A 20,000-nucleotide genomic window follows, 5' to 3' on the forward strand; every position below is an offset into this window, starting at 1 on the left:
AATAAACTTCATCAGCTTCATTCAAATAAAAAGTATTGCTTCTATTTATTCATAATTTTTCTCATCTTTAGGAACCTACAGCGTCAAGATAAGTCTTGAAATGGTAGCGAACTTTTTAACTAAAATGTGATGCATGTCAGATTTTCGACCAGAGAACATGTGACTCTGTGGCGCAACGGTAGCGTGTCTGACTCCAGATCAGAAGGTTGCGTGTTCAAATCACGTCAGGGTCAGGTTTGTTTTGCAGAATGACTTTTTGAACAATGAAAATGTGTCAATTCCGTAGATCCCAATGGCAGACGGGTCAAATTTACAGCCTGTGCTCAAAACTGGTCTTACTCAGTTTCATACAACCGAGCCGTGTGTTTTTGAAAGTGTAATAAGCACAGTCATACCTTGGTTTTCAAATGCGTTTGTTCTCAACCAAATTTTTTTCAACTGGAAAATTACAGATATACCTCACATTACGACTGAAATTTTGTTTTTGACTAATTTCAGCAAACCCAAAAATGCCACTCGAATCCTCTTGGCTTCCTTACATTGAGAGCAGACGTGTTTGGTGTGATTTATGTAGGTTCGGAGGACATGCTGTAGCCTATCCCAGCTGTCTTTGAGCAGGTGGCTGGGGACGCCCTGAACCCGATGTGAGCCAAGGCCAATATCCCTCTGGACTCACACTCACACCTATGGACAGTTTGGAGTGTTCAATCAACCTGTAATGCAAGTTTTGGAAACGTGGGAGGAAACCGGAGGACCTGGAGAAGGGATTGAAACCACAACCTCTCCACTGTGAGGTCAATTCGCTAACCACTCGTTCACCGAACCGCCTGCTACACCATTAAAAAAATATTTGGGTTTATCTTTTTTCCGTGTTGATGTAAAAATATGTCTGTTGAGTTTGCCCGAAAAAGTACATGAAATGGAGATACAAATGTATATCCCTGAAATATTTTTGTTTTTACCATCAATACAATATTTTTGATGCTCACCTTCTCAACAGCAACCTCCTGGGAGAGTGTGGCTTCTGATCGATGTGAAATTCCCAAATACACTTTGGGAATGATGGGATCCTTTCGGAGAGTGGCCTGCCGTGTCTTATTGACATACAGATTCCTACCAGCTGTCAAAACCCAGTGGCTGGATATCAGCACGCCACCAGCATAGCCTCCATCTAGCAAACATTGTCATTAAGGTAAACCATGGCTTGCCATGGGACATGAGGGGCCAGGGTGCCGCCAACCATACGTCTCGATCGCACGCTCAAAAACTTAGAAGCTGGAAAATAAGCAGGGCAGTACGCAGTTAGGTCTGCAACCATTTTAAAAACATTACATAAGATATCGCAATGTCATCTACAAACATCATAGTCCATGGGGTTTCGTGTCTAAATTGGTCTGTGTCCATCACCATAGCGAATAAGAAGGGGCTCAGAGCTGACCCCACATAGAGTCCCACCTCCCCCACCTAACCACTGTCTTACAGTCACTATATATGGCCCTGTCATACGCTTTCTCCAGATCTAAAAAGACACAAAGCAGTTCCCTCTGAACTTTTGTGTACTTCTACATCAACATCCTTAATGCAAATACTGCATCTCTAATACTCTTTTTTGGGCCTACTGCTGTTCATAAATGGTCACTTCTGCTCTTAGTCTAGCTTCCACGACTCTTTCCCATAATTTAATTGGATGGCTCATCAACTTTATTTATTCCTATGTAGTTACTCCATGCGTATAAGTCTGTGTAGGCTCTCAGTAAAAGGTTTCTTCAGCCGTCATCTGTACTTCTTTGAAGGTGTCGGACGTTTGTTCCTCATCCGAAGAGCTTTGTTTTTGTAAAACAGCTAAATCTTTCACGAAATTGCCATTTGGATTTCAGGTTTAATTTGGACCGTGCTTACAAGAGACTTCTTAGTTCGTTACCACATAGGCTTAGTCATGCTAATGAGGTGATAGCACAGCTAATGGGGCCATCAGAGCCAGGCATAGGCTCCCATTAGAGGTAATCAAACAGGACAAAAGATGCAATCAGATTAGCTAGAGAGAGAGATACCAGCACAACTTTAGTTCACCGATGAAGCTCTTCGGATGAGGAGCAAAACGTCCGACACCTTCAAACAAATACAGATGATGACTGAAGAAACCTTTTCCTCGACACATACGTATAAATTCCGTAAACATCAGCCATGCAAGATGACAATTACCGTTTACTGTACATGCGGACATTTCGGGCCATATTCTCCAATGTGCAATAGTCAGAAAAGGCATGCAGCTGAGCCCTATTCGTATTTGTCATGCATTCTGTCATAAACACAAATCTGTGTTTCTGTTCATGACCAACAGGTGGCGTATGTTTTTGTTGCTGATTCTTCTATTGTGAGTTATATAAATCGATCGTTTTTTTTTTTGTTTTGCTACTTTGAAATCTTTTGTGTTCAGTTTGGATACGATTTAGTTTTCTCTGTGTTTTAATACAATTCGTCAACTTCGCCCTGTTCCTTCCTCTTGCCTGCTTTTTGGGGTCCTCCACCACAACGCAGTGTGACTTGACGCAATTCCTAAAATATGATTGTGACCAACTTCGTCGTGCAGGAATTTTCCTCTATCCTCTTTCTCACTACCAAGGCTGTAGGAGAAACCTATTGCTGAGGACAGACCCTCCATGCTGCTACATGCATTGAACAATACCCATACATATGCAACACAACAATATGGAAACACCACAAATTCCAACCCTGCACCTCTGCACTGTGAGGCCAAGAAACTAACCAAACGACGAAAGGGCCTCCCTGCTACATCTAGTGAATGATAAATGAATAGCAAATGGAGAAAATACTTGAAATTGATAACATCATGAGCAGTTTTGAGCTACTCTTAAGATACATAATTATCCTGCAGCAGGTTCACCTTGTCCTTGAAACAACTTTTTCTTGGTCTGGCCTCCTATTTGTGCCCTACAAATCGCTTGTGCCTTTACACACCGTACACACTTCGTGTGAGTGAGTGCGTGTGTTTGCGTGTCCGTGTCCGTGTGTGTTTGTGTGCGTGTGTTTGCGTGTCCGTGTCCGTGTGTGTTTGTGTGCGTGTGTTTGCGTGTCCGTGTCCGTGTGTGTTTGTGTGCGTGTGTGTGTGTGTGTGTGTGTGTGTGTGTGTGTGTGTGTGTGTGTGTGTGTGTGTGCGTGTGCGTGTGTGTGTGTGTGTGTGTGTGTGTGTGTGTGTGTGTGTGTGTGTGTGTGTGTGTGTGTGTGTGTGTGTGTGTGTGTGTGTGTGTGTGTGTGTGTGTGTGTGTGTGTGTGTGTGTGCGTGTGTGTGTGTGCGTGTGTGTGTGTGTGTGTGTGTGTGTACTGCTGCGTGTAGCAGATACTGGGCAAGGGATGAATGCTTGGCACAATGCCTCGGTCATGAAAATCAGGTGTTTGTATTTCATTTGGTTGGTTCAGCATGTGTTGACTGAGAGCCGCCTACACGTCACCGATACACACAGAGTTTGACTTGGGCTGCTGCTGCGAGTGCAAATGAAAATCCGTGCAATGTTTGTGTGACTGTTTCTATAGCAATGCAAGCTAAGGATGATTTTCACAACTATCTCTTAAGACGGCTGAATATTTTTGCCATCCAATTTTGCGGCTAAGTCATGCTGGTTTTCAAAGGATACATCTTCATAATTTTGTCAGATAATAATTTTGTGTGTGTGTGCTACCTGACAACAATAGTTTTATCGTGTCCTCGTTGTGCGTCAAATCGACCAGATAGATACACATACAAGAGAGGAGCGCAGCCAGAGAAAACCTTCAAACAATCACATCGGAAGTTAACGTTCAATACCACCTAAAGCTAAAACAAGAGAATCATTCAATAGTTTAATCTTCTGAGGAAAAATCAGTGTTTACTGCTACATAACAAATTGATTATTTTCATGAGTGGATTGATCCCAATGTCTCATCTCATTTTCCGTACCGCTTATTCCTCATTAGGGTCGCGGGGGTTGCTGGAGCCTATCTCAGCTGTCTTCGGGCACGAGGCGGGGGACACCCTGAATTGGTTGCCAGCCAATCACAGGGCACACGAAGCCATACAACAGTCACTCTGACACTCACACTTAGGGACAATTTGGAGTGGTCAATCGGCCTGCCATGCATGTTTTTGGAGTGTGGGAGGAAACCGGAGGACCCGGAGAAAACCCACGCGGGTCCGGGGAGAAAATGCAAACTCCACACAGGGAGGCCGGACCGGAACGCGAACCGGCAACCTCTGCACTGTGAAGCCGGTGTACTAACCACTCGACTACCGGGCCGCCATTGATCCCAATCTAAATCACAAAATACATTCAAGTGAATTGGTATTCAGTAAATACATTTTAGCTTACCGCATTTTGTTGCAAATTTGTTGCATCATTCTCGATTGATGTCTACGGTCACTTAATTGTTCTCATTTGTGTGACAAGGGGCATGGTTTTATAGCCACACATTTGGTCAATGTCAGCCTTTTCTGGCACTCAGCAGTGACACTTTAATTCCTGACATAAATAAACAGTTGCAAAATGGCTAATTGGTTCTGGCCTTTGGGGACAGAACGTTTGACTTGAATCGACGCCATTTCTATTTACACTGGGTGTCCTCCTGCAACTATGAACTCAAACCATGCCTGGAAATCATCTCACAAGTGATAGTTTTTTCGTATTGCAGATGAAAGACTGTCGTTTTTGAGTCACTTTTTCTGGAAATTGATATTCCTATCCAAATGAAAAAGGCATAGATTTCATTTTACCCAAATGAGGACATGTGGTATGGAATGTGAATTCATACTAGGGCTATGCATCTCACTTGTCAAAGACAATTCAATGCATATCTTGATAATGGTATCTTGATTATTGAGAAAGATGACGTTTTCAAATGGAACAACTTGTTTCCATTGGATCCAGTGAATTACGATTGGATTCAATCTGATACATCTTTTTTCATGTTTATTGCCATGTTGAAGCTCTCCAAAGCCCCAAGGTGGTATATATATCGTCACAAATGAATTGAGGCCAGAGAAGCAATGATATGGCAAGGATGGAGAAACTGAGGCAGACATTTAATGTACATACTCTTACATCAAAAAATTCTCGGCCGTGTGTTTCATTTTAAGAATAACGAAAAGTAGTCCAGAGTTTTTGGAATGAGGAAGGAAACTGAGGTACTGGGAGAATACACACTCAGACACTGGGAAAGCATGTAAATTCTAGACAGGGAGGCCAGAAGGTTGCAAATTGACTAACGTGCTCATTGGCAACCTCATCCATTCATTCAAATGATTGGTCCTCAGAGTTGCTCCTACAGCTGCTAGTGGTATTTATTGCATTTTTTGGGGTATAAGGCACACCCAAAAGCCTTGATTTTCTTCAAAAGATGACCCTGCGCCTCATACGCAGATAGATGTGCCTTATATGTGAAGTAATATTGAGCCACATCAGGTCTCACAACTACTGTCAGCAGCCACCGACTCCATTTTCCCCTGTAGAAGAAGGAGTGTGTAACCCAGTCTCTACTGGAGTGCCTTATGTGGTATGCCTTATATTTGGAACACTTTCATATATTTCTATATTATATTTGGAAAACCTTTTTCATTCACTGAAGGTCTGCATTATAGTCCGGTGTGCCTTATATATGGAAACAGTTTGAAAAGACACCATTCATTGAGGGTACGTCTTATACTCCGGTGTGCCTTATACACCAGAAAATACGGTAAATCATTCCTTCATACCAACTCATGATGGTCACCAGGTTGGCATGAATAAAATCAACTTTCTTTTGTTACTTTATTTCAACATAATACTGTGAATAATAATCTACATTTGATCGGTTTGTTATTTTGCTATTTATACCATGACAACAAGCCAAAGCGTCAACATTATCTGTGAGTAAAAAAATAATCCCAAATGCTTATTTGACTAGTTTGCTGTCAAAGAGAAAGTTGACCATTATGTCCACTATCTCAAACAATTTCATGCTATCATGTCTTTTTGTCGACACTCCGTAATGAGCCAAATTCACACTACTTTGTCCGGAAATTCAAAATAAAGTCAGGTGATACATTGCAACAGTGAACCTCTTATACACGTTAACAGGTTGGCAGAGATAGTCCTTCCTCTGGAAATACTTCTGACACCTTTTCATTCATTCATTTTCACATCTGCTTATCCTCACCAGGGTTGCGGGGGTTGCTGGAGACTATCCCAGTCGTCTTCGGGCACCCTGAACTGGCTGCCAGCCAATCGCAAGCCACACAGAACCCAACAGCCGTTCACGCTCACACTCACACCGAAGGACAACTTGGAGTGTTGACTCAGCGTGCCATGCATGTTTTTGGATTGTGGGGGGACCAGGAGAAAATCCACACAGGCCCATTGAAAACAAGAAAACTCCACTGAGGGAGGCTGCAGGTGGGATTGAACCCACGACCCCTGTGAAGTCAATGCACTAACCACTGGACTACCGGGTCGCCCTAAATGAAATATTCTTTCTGGAATTTTTTGTCCATCTTTCCGATTTAGCTACAGATGTTGATAGATAGGCCAAATTCACTCATTCACTGCCATTCCGCAATTTACTCTGGAATTGAAAATATGACATGGAGCACCATTCTGGAATTTCTTCGTGTTTTGGTTTTTCTTGAGGAGGTGCCGATAAAGCGCTGGTCAGACCTCTGGAATTTTTTTTCCCTTCCGCGAAGGGGCAGCATTAACGAGTACAAGGTTTCTTACGCTGCATTGAATGTTTATGTAATCCGAAAACTCAATATTTTGTGGATCCTGCAATTTGAATGAAAATGACAAAAACCCTGGCACTGGAACGTACACATTTTTGCACATCGTCTGGCAGGGAATGATTTAATGATTAAGAAGGCGATTGATTGAGAGTTAGATTTGCATGTCAATGTAAACAATCCTACTGTATTGTTCTGTATAGCATTCCTCATAGAATGGCTCTTCCCCAATCAAATTGCTATTGAAAGCTGATCAAAGCCATCTATCCGTCTATCAATCCTTCGCAGCGTTGAAGTCAACTTTCATTTTACATCTTGTTTGAATGTTTGATGTGATTTTCCTAAAGTACTGACAACACAGGCAGCATTTCCCTGGAGAAAGTGTTCTGCTTTACATGCGTTGATAGAAGTAACCTTGGCCAGTTGCTGCTCCAGCCTTTCTTGTGTGCCCGAGTTAACAAATATCTAAACAGAGCAAACATGTTCATTAGACTTGCCATCTTTTCGTGGGTAGCTTCTGGATATTTAACCGAACCAACGGAATTCTGTCAACCTGATGGAAGACCCCATCCCTATGAACATGTTTTCCAAAATATTTGTTATGAGATTTGGGTAGACTCAAAATCTTGGACACAAGCAATCAGCAGCTGCGCACAGCGAGGAGGACACCTGCTGAGAGAGTTAAATGATGACATCAAAATGTTTCTGAGCGACTTCACCAGGCGGAGAAGCATCGGCAATCTCACCTGGTGGCTGGGGCAGAAAGTCCGCGAGGACAACCTGGAAGACCTGTTGGGTGACGACGGTACATTTTTGTTCTTTTGTCAGTCGCTGAAACTTGGACATGAATTTCAACATCCGTTGCTCCTTTAAGTTTCTCCCTAAATATGCAAAAGCAATCACTCTGTGTATTGTTTCAGAAATGCTACCACCTTTGTGTATTTGTGATTTAGTAAAAACAAATACACAAAGGAAACTTTCTCTATCAACATGACAGTGGTTCACTTTGGATACACAAGGTTCAGAGTTTTATGAATTTGAGTAGTGATAAAAACAATAAATAATAATAACGATAATATGTAATTGTTGTTAAAGCGCAATATAACGTATGTATTGTATTGTATTGTATTGTAATAATAACAATCATAAATGATGTGATTACATTGTTAAATACATATAGGCTATCAATTTGCTGTATGTTAGCTGTCTGGCTGGCTGACTGGCTAGCTGTCTGGCTGGCTGTCTGGCTGGCTACCTAGCTGGCTACCTAGCTAGCTATCTATCTGCTGTCTATTACCTATCTGGCTGGCTATCTGGCTATCTATTAGCTATCTAATGAGCTATCTAGCTAGTATTAGCTAGCTATCGGGCTAGCTATTAGCTAGCTTTCTATCTATTTGAGTTATTCCGGGTTGAGTGAATGTTGGTGTTGCGCTCTCCACTATAGTAAGGGAGATACGGTGTTGTGGGATCCAGAAAAAAAACACAAGACAAGCAATGTGATACGTCTTGACTCAACAGTGGTTTACTTCGAATGCCCCGATCTAATGCAAACGTATGCGCGCAACAATTTCCGGTCCAACGATCTAAATCGGTCCGACACGAAACACGAACCGAAGCAGACGTTCCATGTTTAAATAAACATTTTCGATATATATCATTTGTAAACCAATAGAACTACGCGAATGTAACCAAAATAGGAAATACGATAATTTACAACCTGTCACATACTCCCCCTCAAAATAGATGTTGTCCCCAACATATGTACTAGTAAATACATAAATACGCGGGACGACGTGCCCAAAACAATGACGCACGGTATTATGAACTGCATCCAAATATGAACTATAATAATGAACAGTTTACAGACTGGAACTCTTTTCATACATTCTGTTTACATTATAACAATCAACAATTCACAGACTGGAACTCTTTTCATACATTCCGTTTTACTTATACAGGGCTCATCGGGGTCTTCTTGTTTCCATCTCACTGTTCTATTAAACCGAAGTGTCGATTAACCATTTCTGTAGTATTTCGTGGCATAATAGGGGTGTGCGCCATACATCCAAGGCATTGTCTGTTCACCATGATATGGTACTGTCCCTACATTGTAGCAAGATGGCGAACCAAGGCGATCATACGTGAATACCTTGGGTCTCCTGTGTTCTCGTCGTGCCCGTTGATTTCCCCCAATATCAGGATTACTGGGGGGTGGCTGGGGAAAAGGGGGACACACTGTCACAGGCGAATCATTTTCCGGACCAATGTTGCCCTCCTGAGATTGGTCAACTTCCGCAGCTCCCGGCTCTGTCCCCGGCAGTTCATTCCCCAGTTGATTGTCATCATGGTGGGTTGTCTCCACAAAGCTCACGTCCCGCGGTTCTGGTGAGTCTGGTCGGGTGCTCTGGCGATGCAACACTGGATAATACTCATCCTCCTCATCATCCTCTTCCGGATCCATTTCCGGCATCTTGTTCGGTCGTTGCCGAGTGGACTTTTCCTTGGACTGGGACTGTAGTGAAGTCTCTAATGGCAAATGATCACATGGCAGCAAGAGATTGCGGTGGAGTATCCTAGATCTGCCCTTCCCCCTCTCAGGTTGCAGCTCATAAACTGGAATGTCTTGGCTGACTTGACGAACCACTGTATGAACAACATCCTCCCAGTGGTTTCTCAGTTTGCCTGAACCTCCACGTGGGGTTAAGTTTCGAACCAGAACACGATCACCGGGCAACAGGGTAGAATACTTTAGTTTACTGTCATATAGTCTCTTACTCCTGGCAGCAGCTTTGTTGTTATTTTCTTGCGTGATCGCATACGCTTCCTCCATGCCCTGTTTCCACTTCTTCACATAGTCCTTCTGGTTGGTTTCACCCTGGTTAGAGTCTGGATTCAAACTAAACAACATATCAACTGGCAAACGTGGTGAACGTCCATAAAGTAAGTAAAAAGGTGAGAACCCTGTCACCTCACTTTTGGTACAGTTGTAAGCATAAACGAGTTTGTTTAGTGAGTCTTTCCAGTTACTCTTTTGTTTCTCTGTCAGTGTCTTTAACATCTGGATCAGTGTTCGATTAAATCGTTCAACCTGTCCATTTCCCTGTGGATGGTAGGGGGTTGTCCTTGAACCCGCAACCCCACAATATTCCTTCAGTTGAGCAAAAAGTTGATTTTCAAATTCACCACCCTGATCATGGTGAATTCGAAGGGGGAACCCAAACTTTAAAGCATAGTCATTAAAGATTTTGTTTGCCGCTGTTTTGCCAGATTTGGACGTTGTAGCATAAACTTGAGCGAAACGTGTAAAATGGTCTACTAGCACAAGCACGTATTCATAACCACCCTTACATTTGTCAAGATGCAAAAAGTCAACGGAGACAAGTTCAAAAGGCTGAGTAGTCACAATATTAGTGAGAGGGGCTCTGGTCTCACGGTTGGGCTTTTTGTGTTTTAGGCACACACACTCTCTCAGCACATAGTCCTCTATTTCTTTTTGCATAAAGGGCCAGTAAAAACGATCCCTTACCAAGGAAAGAGTCCTTTCTACACCATGGTGGCCCATTTCATCATGCAGCTCTTTTAACACTGTCACCTTGTGTTTTTCAGGAAGCAGTAGTTGGGTTCTGTTTGCCGTTTTTCTGTACAAAACACCTCTGTCATTAAAGTGTAGCTTGTCCCATTCCCTCACAAGACAAACAACTTGAGGACAATGCTTTCTTAGTTCAGTACATAGCGGTTTCGTCTCCGCCAGTTTGTATCTAATAATATGTCCTATAATGGGGTCAGTCTCTTGATCTAGCTTGATCTGTCCAACAGTCAATGGGGCTATCGGTGTGTTTAGTGACACCTCGGCACACGTAGCTGAGATTCCCATAGACCAAGCTGCACTAGACTCGTTCTGTTGGTCAACCGCTTGTACGGCAGCACTCACAGCATCATATGACATTTCTTTTGTACATCCTTCCATATATGTTACCATATCAAGGGGCATCCTAGATAAACTGTCTGCATCAACATTTTCCTTACCGGGACGATATTTAACAGTAAAATTAAAATCAGAAAGTTCTGCGACCCACCTGCACCCAGTTGCATTTAACTTAGCAGTCGACAGTACATAAGTGAGTGGATTATTGTCACTATACACAGTGAAGAATGGTGCATAGTACAAATAATCACGAAACTTGTCTGTGATCGCCCACTTAAGCGCCAAAAATTCCAACTTGCCCGAGTGTAAGTTATAATTCTTCTCAGCTGCAGTTAATGTCCGAGAGCCATAGGCTATCACGCGAAGTTTGCCATTTTGTCTTTGGTACAACACAGCACCTAAACCCCGGTTAGAGGCATCTGTATGCAAAATGAAAGGATGCGCGAAGTCAGGAAAACCTAAAACTGGTGGTTGAACTAAACAGTCTATTAGCTGCTCTAACACTGACTGATGCTCATCACTCCACTCAATACGTGTGTTGGAAGACACACTGTTATGTCTCACTTTCCATTTTTGTCTTTGATGCTGCTGAGTCTCAACATTCAGAGGGGCTTTAAGCAAAGCATACAAGGGACTAGCGATACAAGAGAAATCTTTGATGTATTGCCTATAATAGCTTAATAGTCCCAAAATGGCTCGAAGCTCACCGACAGTGCCTGGCTGCTTGTTTTTCAGGGCACGCACTGCTGCTGTATCTGCCGGGTCCATTCGGCTCCCCTCAGCAGAGACAATCCTGCCGAGGTACCTCACTTCCGGCTTGAAGAGGTCACACTTTCGGGCTTTGAGTTTTATTCCATTTTCCCTGAGACGTCGCAACACTTGTCTGACGTCCTCAACGTGGTTGTCAAATGTCCCGCTGAAAACAAGAATGTCATCAAGATAGGGGACACATATTTCGTCCCGTAACCCCTCCAGACATTGTTCCATACACCGCTGGAACGCTGCTGGTGCATTCATGAGTCCAAACGGAATTCGAATCCATTCATAAAGGCCCCAAGGGGTCACGAAGGCAGTCAGGTGTCGGCTCCCTTTGGACATGAACCCCTGGTGGTATACTTTGCCTTGGTCCAGCAGCGAGAAGATGGTGTTACCCCCAAGGCTATCCACCACGTCCTGTACCCGTGGGTGGGGTGCCGGTCAGGGTGTGTTTTCCGGTTCAGCTCTCTGTAATCAATACATAAGCGCAGTGTACCATCTTTTTTCCTGACACAGACGACAGGGGATGAGTAGGAGGAAGTGGACTTTTCCACCCACCCCTGCGCTATCAAGTCCTGTAAATAATCTTTCACCTCTCTGTACATTGGCTTTGGGACAGACATATGTCTTTGAAACGGGCTCAGTGTCTTTCAACAAAATGTCCATTTGTAGGTTTTCCACACACCCTATGTCGTCGTCCGATTTTGAAAATGATGCCGATTCCTCTCTCAACATCTGCTGAACGGTCTTTCTTTTATCTTCGTCCAAATGAGAAAGGTCAATTGGGAGGTCCCACTGCTCACTGAGAGCGATGGTGGTATTCTGGACATGGACCTCATTGACAACCGCTGAAGGAAGGTCCCTTTTAAATATGTTAGCTGGGTAGACAGACCCTACTGACTGCACTGTACCAATAATAGCCTTTACTGGAAACCTAATATCATGATTAGTAGGGTTCTGGACACTAACAACTATCCTAGGGATGGAACCTGCCTTTACTGAGACCAACGAGTCACAAAGCTCGAGGCATATCCGTTCCATTAGCTGCCACAATATTGAGAGTGTTATCAGGGTCAATAAGTTCATTCACATTTTTCAATGACACGTCAGGTAAGTTTGTTTGTTTCCATAACTCATCTACAGCACACACCTGGGACCCCGAGTCCCAGAGTGCTTCAACCCTTTTGTTACCCAAAAAGCACCGAATAAGACATTTCTTTCCCACTAACTCCCTGACCGAAGGTAATTTGCCACACTGTTTCTTATCTGTACGCTCGACAAATGACTGCTTATGTCTCTTCTGAACGGGGCCACATGTGTGGGGCTTACATTCCATTTTCATAGCACCACTGTAATACTGGGACCTATCTGTCTCTGTGGTCACACCATGTCCCACTGGGGTAACCCTTTCTAGTTTAAAGCATGGTTCCTAGCTGAGTTCTGTGCTTTGCAGCCTGCTCTGAAATGTTCACTACTTCCACATTTAAAACAGTGCTGACAATATTCTTCACCTGTCTGAATACAAGAATAACACCTGGGCTGAGGGCGACGGGGCATGTAGTACTGCTGAGGGGCGAACCGCTGCTGGAACTGTGCTGCCCCCCTCATCGGCCTGGGGCCTGGTGCTGGGTGGTACATGTAGTACTGCTGAGGGGCGAACCGCTGCTGGAACTGTGCTGCCCCCCTCATCGGCCTGGGGCCTGGTGCTGGGTGGTACTGCTGAAGAGCTGATGGGGAGTGCTGGGTGTAGTAGTGCCTGGCTGGTGGATCTACCTGATATTGTGAAGGTGGAATGAAGGCGACCTGTTCAGGGTAGTGGTCAGGCAGGCGTTCAGGTCCTCCGCTGGTGGGCTGAGAAGTGGCTGTTGGTTTCTGAATAGTCTCTTTGATCTGGGACACTTCTGCACGCAGCTCTTTTAACAGCATCATCTCTGACCTCATCTCTTTGATCTCTGAAAGGAGTTCATTCGGCACAGTAACAGTATTCTGCTTTAAGACTGTCTTCTTCCCAATCGGGACTGGTGTGTCATCTAACTGGACAGTGTTCAGCGTTGTCACCCGTGCAGCAGCATTTTTCTTTTTTTCCTGTCGCTCTTTTTCATTTGCACATGCCATGTTTAATTTTTCTAACAGTACTTCATCTGATGTGGTGGTTAGCAGGAGGAAAGGTTGCATGTCACTCTTTACATTGTCACTCTGTAACCCCGTCAGAACTGTGTGCAGGAATAAACTCTGGACCAACGTGGGATCATACTTCACCCCTGATTCGGCTTCTTGAGATGCAAAAAGAATCCTTTGACGAAGATCCATTGCACGCAGTAGAAATTTCTGTGGGGACTCTTTATTATTCTGCACTTCCGATGAGAGCTGCTTGTACAACTCAGTGGCTCCTCTCTCTTGACAGTGAGATCGGAGAATCCTTCGTAAAGAAGTTAGGGTAAGATTTTCTTTCCCTTCGAGGTAGCTTCTCAACTGCAGACCTGTTGTTATGGCACGAACCACTGCATCGATGATCTCATCCCCCTGGTAGCCTTTACTGAGCCCACTTTCTATCTGTCTGACCAAATTAGGAAATGTGAGTTTATCTTTTTGTCCGAGTTCCCCTATTTGTCCAGATATTTTGAAATCTTTGCGCCAGGGGGCAGTGTCTGGGGGCACTATGCTTCTCTTTCGCACTGCATCCCGACCTTTTTCACTTGGTTTGGCTATTCCTAGTTCAAAATCTTTTATACTTTCAATCAAGTCCTTTACACGTAGCAAATCTGACATTCCTCCATCTTCTAGCTCTAATTCAGCTCTTTCAATGTAGGTTGACACAATATTAATTAGTTGGCCTCGAGTCTTTCCTGTAAGTTGCTCTCTTTCCAGTCCAGATATTTGGATTTCAGCACATAACTCTGACAACTGTCGAAAATTCAGTCCAAATAACTTGCCTTTGATGTCCAACTGTAATTCCTCTAACGTCATTTTCGAGAGGGTAGACGCAGTTCAGCTGGCCGGATTCACTTCAAAGTCTTCCAGTGCCCTCTAGTGGTGGCTGTACGCACAGAGATGCACATGTAGAAACAAACCAGTAAACGGCGACGCCACTCCGACTGGGTTGATTGGGGATATTCGGCGCGAGCTTCTACCCACGGCGAGTAGACAACACTCGAACGCAAATATCCCAGCGGTGCCTCCAAAATGTTGCGCTCTCCACTATAGTAAGGGAGATACGGTGTTGTGGGATCCAGAAAAAAAACACAAGACAAGCAATGTGATACGTCTTGACTCAACAGTGGTTTACTTCGAATGCCCCGATCGCAAACGTATGCGCACAACAATTTCCGGTCCAACGATCTAAATCGGTCCGACACGAAACACGAACCGAAGCAGACGTTCCATGTTTAAATAAACATTTTCGATATATATCATTTGTAAACCAATAGAACTACGCGAATGTAACCAAAATAGGAAATACGATAATTTACAACCTGTCACATTGGCGTGTGTGGCTTCCGCCGCTCATCCACAGAAAAACATCCCCTGACTGTAAATTGACCATGACAGTTTTGAAAGGCGCTTACAAATGAAATGTATTATTATTATTAAATACTTAAAATACAATCAAACGGTTTTGATTAAAAAAACATGCTGTAGTGCATTCATGTTAGCATATTTTTTTAGATCCAATCATACATTGCCTCTTGTGTATGCGTTGGATAAAAAACGCACCCGTAACTGACACTCTTTGCCAGGGATGTCAAGCTAATTTATGTCGCGGGCCACATTGTACTTGGACGACCGTTATGAATTTGAGGAAACCATTAGAATGTTTCATCCCCTCTACATACTACACATACAGCGCACAACCGCTTAATCAATAACTCGTTTTATAATCAGAACGTCTGTGTAGGCTCTCAGTCGTACAGGAATGGTCCATCAAGAAGCTTCTTATCCAAGAAGCTTCTTGGATAAGAAGCGCAACGTTCCGACACCTTCAAAGAAGTACAGATGACGGCTGAAGAAACCTTTTCATTGATTTATAATTAGAAGTAAAGAATAATGACTGTTATTGTGGATTACATATCATTACACAATTTGATATTTTGTTATAGACTTTAGTAAGCATCATGGAACTTGACGTGCTTGATTTTCTTTCCCGGCCTCACAAAATGGTGTGGTGGGTAAAATCTGGCCCTCGAGCCTTGACTTTAACACCTGTGCTCGACACTCTTGAACTCATTCACTACCAGTCCTAAATTTATTCGGGAAATGATATGCATGATACAGCATATGCCTTTTGTACAGCCGCCCACACTTTCACTGCGAAAAACTCTAGAACCAAATAAGCTCAACAAACTTTTTTTCTGATGAAAAAGAGGGTTTAGGTTTCTTACGCAGCATTGAATGTCCTAAAACGCTATTCTACATGTGTCCTGAAATTTGAGTGAATATAACAAAAACCCTGGCACACGAGTGGACACATACAGTACTTGCACATCGGCTGGCAGCGAATGAATTGATGTATCGTGAAAATACAGTACACTGAACAGATCAAAACATTTCTCCTTGCGATCTCACAAATCCGCAGACAAGTTGAGTAACTTTGAGATTCAGTGATACCTCAGCTTATGAACTTAATTGGTTCCCAGAAAGTGTGTGTAAGGTTAAATGTGTGTCTTACAAACAATTTGCCATAGGAAACCATTAAAATGAGAATAATGCGTTCCCAGGTCCCCATAAAACATAATTTTCGACTAAATAAGCCTTAAAATTACACAAAATATACCTTATTTTATGTATAATAAATGTGTCCTCTTCGGCTGAAAATGAGCCTGTGGTGGGGTCTTTTTCGGTCCCATAAGAACAAATGTATCCTTGAATATATGCCACGTATGCACTCAGAGAAAGGGGATGTGGAAAAGTAGTCCGGCAGCCACCGCGGTGCTATTCGGCCCTGTGGTTTGGTGTTTTCCGCCGAAAACTAGTCCGCCAGCCACAGTGGCGCGCTGTGTGTATGCCAAGATTATATTCTCGCGAATTTAATGTACGTAAGGTGAAGAGTTCGTTAGCTAAAGCGTTCGTAAGCCAAGGTATCACTGTATATAAGAGTTTTAGAACCATCTTCTATGACTCGAAAGGAAACAGAGACAAGTCACACGAGGGATACACCTTTGTACATTTCACAAATCTTATTGTTGTTTAAGAGAAGTAGAGCAGATCAGATTGAGATCTCTGCCATATTTCTGTGTGCAGTTGTATAACTCTGGAATATGTTATATGTGCGCTATGAAGCCAGGCTGCAAATACGTTTGGGGAGAAAAATTTAAAAAACATGGTTCCCAATACAGGAAAGCTATGAAAGCTTTTTCGCAAACAATTTAGATGGATATGGAACTGTAATTAATCATCAGTAACAGTTTTCTTCAAAATACTAAAAAGTGTCAATGGTTACTTTTGAGAGACCATTAAAATGAAAATGACCGGTGTGTCTATATACACAGAAAAGTGTGTGGGTGCATCTTTATGAACAGATCCCACAGAAAATATTGTTGCTTTCAAAGACGCTACTGGCTGCACGTACATGAAGCAGAACCCGTTTCAGCTTGTGAGAGCATCCGACTGCAACCAGAAACGTGGTTTCCTCTGCACCCACAGTAGGTGTCACCAAACCTTGAACAACTAACTCCCCTTTTGATTCTGCATATTGTCATCGCCTACCTGTGCGAACTTTCAAATTCCAACACTTATTGTCTTTTTTTTAAAAGGTTTGCAGTCATCACAAAACATTCAGGTGAGAAACACATTTTGCTGACAATAGAAAGTCAAGTCCAAATTTTAATAATGTGCTGTTTTTGCTCATGGTTACAAGGAAAATTTGGTATCCACACAACGTAAGTGATACTGTTGAAAAAAACTGAAAATCAGAATTAAAACTTTTTGCTTCTGTTCTTTGACACTGTCAACCGCACCCTCTTCCAGGGTTCAAAAGGAGTGAACACCCGATGGCTCCCCATATCCATAACATTGTAAACCTTCTTTTGGTATGCTTTTTTTATTTGGTGGATTTGACTTAATATAAAGTTGTCTGAAGCACATCAGACTCACATTTATGGTTTATCTGCCAAAGGAAGCTGACAATGAACTCATGCGAATGGAAACAGAGGCAGGAGAGCCAACGGATGAAAGAAGGGTGGGTTACTCAATGTTCTGTCTGCTTTGATGAACAGATTGTACGATTACGATTGTCAGGCACATTTTAAAGTATCTACATATTTCGATGTTCAAATCACTACTCTGCCTTAAATACAAAGTGAATTGAAAAACACTCTTTTCTGTCAACAAGAACAATATTGTTTTTTTTTTTTAATTATTATTCTCTACTCACTACCGCTAATGCTTCGGCTCCACTGTAAACTCTCTTCTCATACGTTTCAGGATGGATTCATTCTGTATTTGTTGAAAGGCACTCAAAATCTGACCCCTGACCTTGCCATCGAAAACATTGACATCATAACTCACATCATTGGCTGCAGTATGAGCATCTTTGACATGTCCATGAACAAATGTGACATCCAGGCGAACCCTAACCCTACTGTAAGTTTACACAGGATGCATAGTAGCTTTCGACAAAAAAGAAAGTCGTAATAATTAACTACTGTTGCTCCTGCAAAATAGTAACATATCCTTACATCCCCAGTCCCTGTTTGAAGATATATTTGAGGTTTTTCGGACCATTTCAGTCCTACTGGGTACAGCAACACCAGAAAGAATCGTCGTCACGCACTCAACAGGCACCATTTATGTGAGCAGGTTGGTTCTGACTTTGGTGATGGCACTCAAATGAGAGAAACTTGAAAATTGTGATTCCCTATTTTCACTCAGTCACAACCCTGAATACCTCAGTAATGTCATTCTGGGCTCAGTGGAAGATGGTGAGTTCATCATCATGCCCCCATATTCTGTTCTTCAAAGTCACATTGGCCAATATGAAAAAATCATTGCTCAGGTGTGTATGTGCGCCTTTGGCTTGTCTTTGTTGTCATAAATGGCAATGTTTCAGTGGTTGTCTTGCTTGTCAGATGGCTACATTCTCGATCAATCCCCATCCAACTGATGACAACATCTCTGGAACAGTTTGCAGCCTTTTGCTGAGTGATGGAGAGTCAGACATTGAGTTGTCCAACCTCACAGAGATGATAGAGGTACAGCTGCGATAGGTCAAGGTTCACAGCACCGGAGTATGCGTGCATCTTAGAAAAGGAGTGAAAGGAAAACTACAAAGATGTACAAAATCATTTCCTTTGATGTTGTTCATTTTAATATGATTTCAGTGTCAATTTCATCAATGACTTTCCGGACAGAGCGACTCATTTTCAAACCAAACATCACATTTATTCCCATAAATTAATTAAATAAAGACATCACGATGTTAGAACATTTGGATATGGTGATTTTAAAGGACAACCGACGTCACTTTTTTTTGTTTTTTAACTGACACCAGAAAAACGTTTTATAGCATCTAAAATACCAAAAACACGCAGTATGATATTTTTAATAAAATGCAAAACACCAATAAAAATGACTTAAAGTGTCCAAAATCTGCAAAAAAATGAGCTGCGAAATGGGCATTTTCAGAAAGTCCCGCCCCCAGTTCGTGACGTCACGCCAAGACGTCTTGCATTGCTGGAGAATAAAAACAATGGCTTCAGATTCGGATAATATGCTTTCTTGTGAAAAATCCAGTTATGAATATGATTCAAATAGTTCTTAAGAGGAAACAATACATGTTTGAAATCGATTAAAGAATTTATTCCGTGTCATTTTGAGGCAAACGGGCAGGGGGGATGTCTCACCCAAAAAGAGGCAATGAAATGGCCACCGAGCTGTGAGGAATGAAGCAGCCCGTTTCCACATGCTGATATATTCGTTTCATGGAGCTTGGACTCCCTCTGCTGGCGGCTTTTGTATGTAACACACGGTTAAAAAAAAAACAGTACAGCAAAATACATTGACGTGATGGAAAGACGCTACAATGCGTCTTTTGTACGGTGAGGAGGCGGTCCTTTTCTGACGTCACGTAAGTACTCGTCACCAACTCAAAAACAAGACTTCCTGAATGTTCAGAGCGAGTCTTAAAATGTAAAATATAGCTATATGCGGTGGAATCTTATTAAAATAGGCCCAGTAGAAGTCATTTGAAGCCATTTTACAAATTATGGACACAACTTGTCCGGAGACGTCGGTTGTCCTTTAAAGTTGCTCGCATGATGTTAAAGCACAGGCACTCTTGCTTTACAACGAGAGTACAGTCATTTTTTGCTCCAGGCCACATGTAGTTACGGTTTCCTGCCGGGGGCCGTTATGAATTTGGGGAAGCCATTAGAATGTTTCATCCCCTTAACATATTACTTGTAGAGCGCACAACAAATGAATGAATAACTAGTTTTCAAATCTGAAGTCAAGAATAACGACAGTTATTGTGGTTTACATGGGACAATTTGAAAATTTGGTTTGGAATTTAGAAGTATCATGAAAGTTTTATTTCCTTTCGTTGGCCAAACAAAATGATGTTGCGGGCCAGATTTG

General features: G+C 42.6%; 1 protein-coding gene and 1 non-coding gene across 2 annotated transcripts in view; both read left to right on the forward strand.

The window, feature by feature from the left end:
• The first annotated feature begins 161 nt into the window (after positions 1-161).
• trnaw-cca (transfer RNA tryptophan (anticodon CCA)) lies at positions 162-233 on the forward strand. The gene has a single exon. It is a non-coding gene; the product is annotated as a tRNA-Trp (tRNA).
• Positions 234-18,478: 18,245 nt separating this feature from the next.
• Positions 18,479-20,000, forward strand: part of pkd1l3 (polycystic kidney disease 1-like 3) — a 13,817-nt gene continuing 12,295 nt past the window's right edge. The window contains exon 1 of the mRNA XM_088993213.1: positions 18,479-18,616. Coding sequence (XP_088849339.1) covers positions 18,494-18,616 — 123 coding nt within the window. The 5' untranslated portion in view covers positions 18,479-18,493. The remainder of the gene's footprint in view (positions 18,617-20,000) is intronic.

Source organism: Hippocampus bargibanti, linkage group LG03, assembly GCF_051943395.1.
Source record: "Hippocampus bargibanti isolate YZ-2025 linkage group LG03, ASM5194339v1, whole genome shotgun sequence".
NCBI lineage: Eukaryota > Metazoa > Chordata > Actinopteri > Syngnathiformes > Syngnathidae > Hippocampus > Hippocampus bargibanti.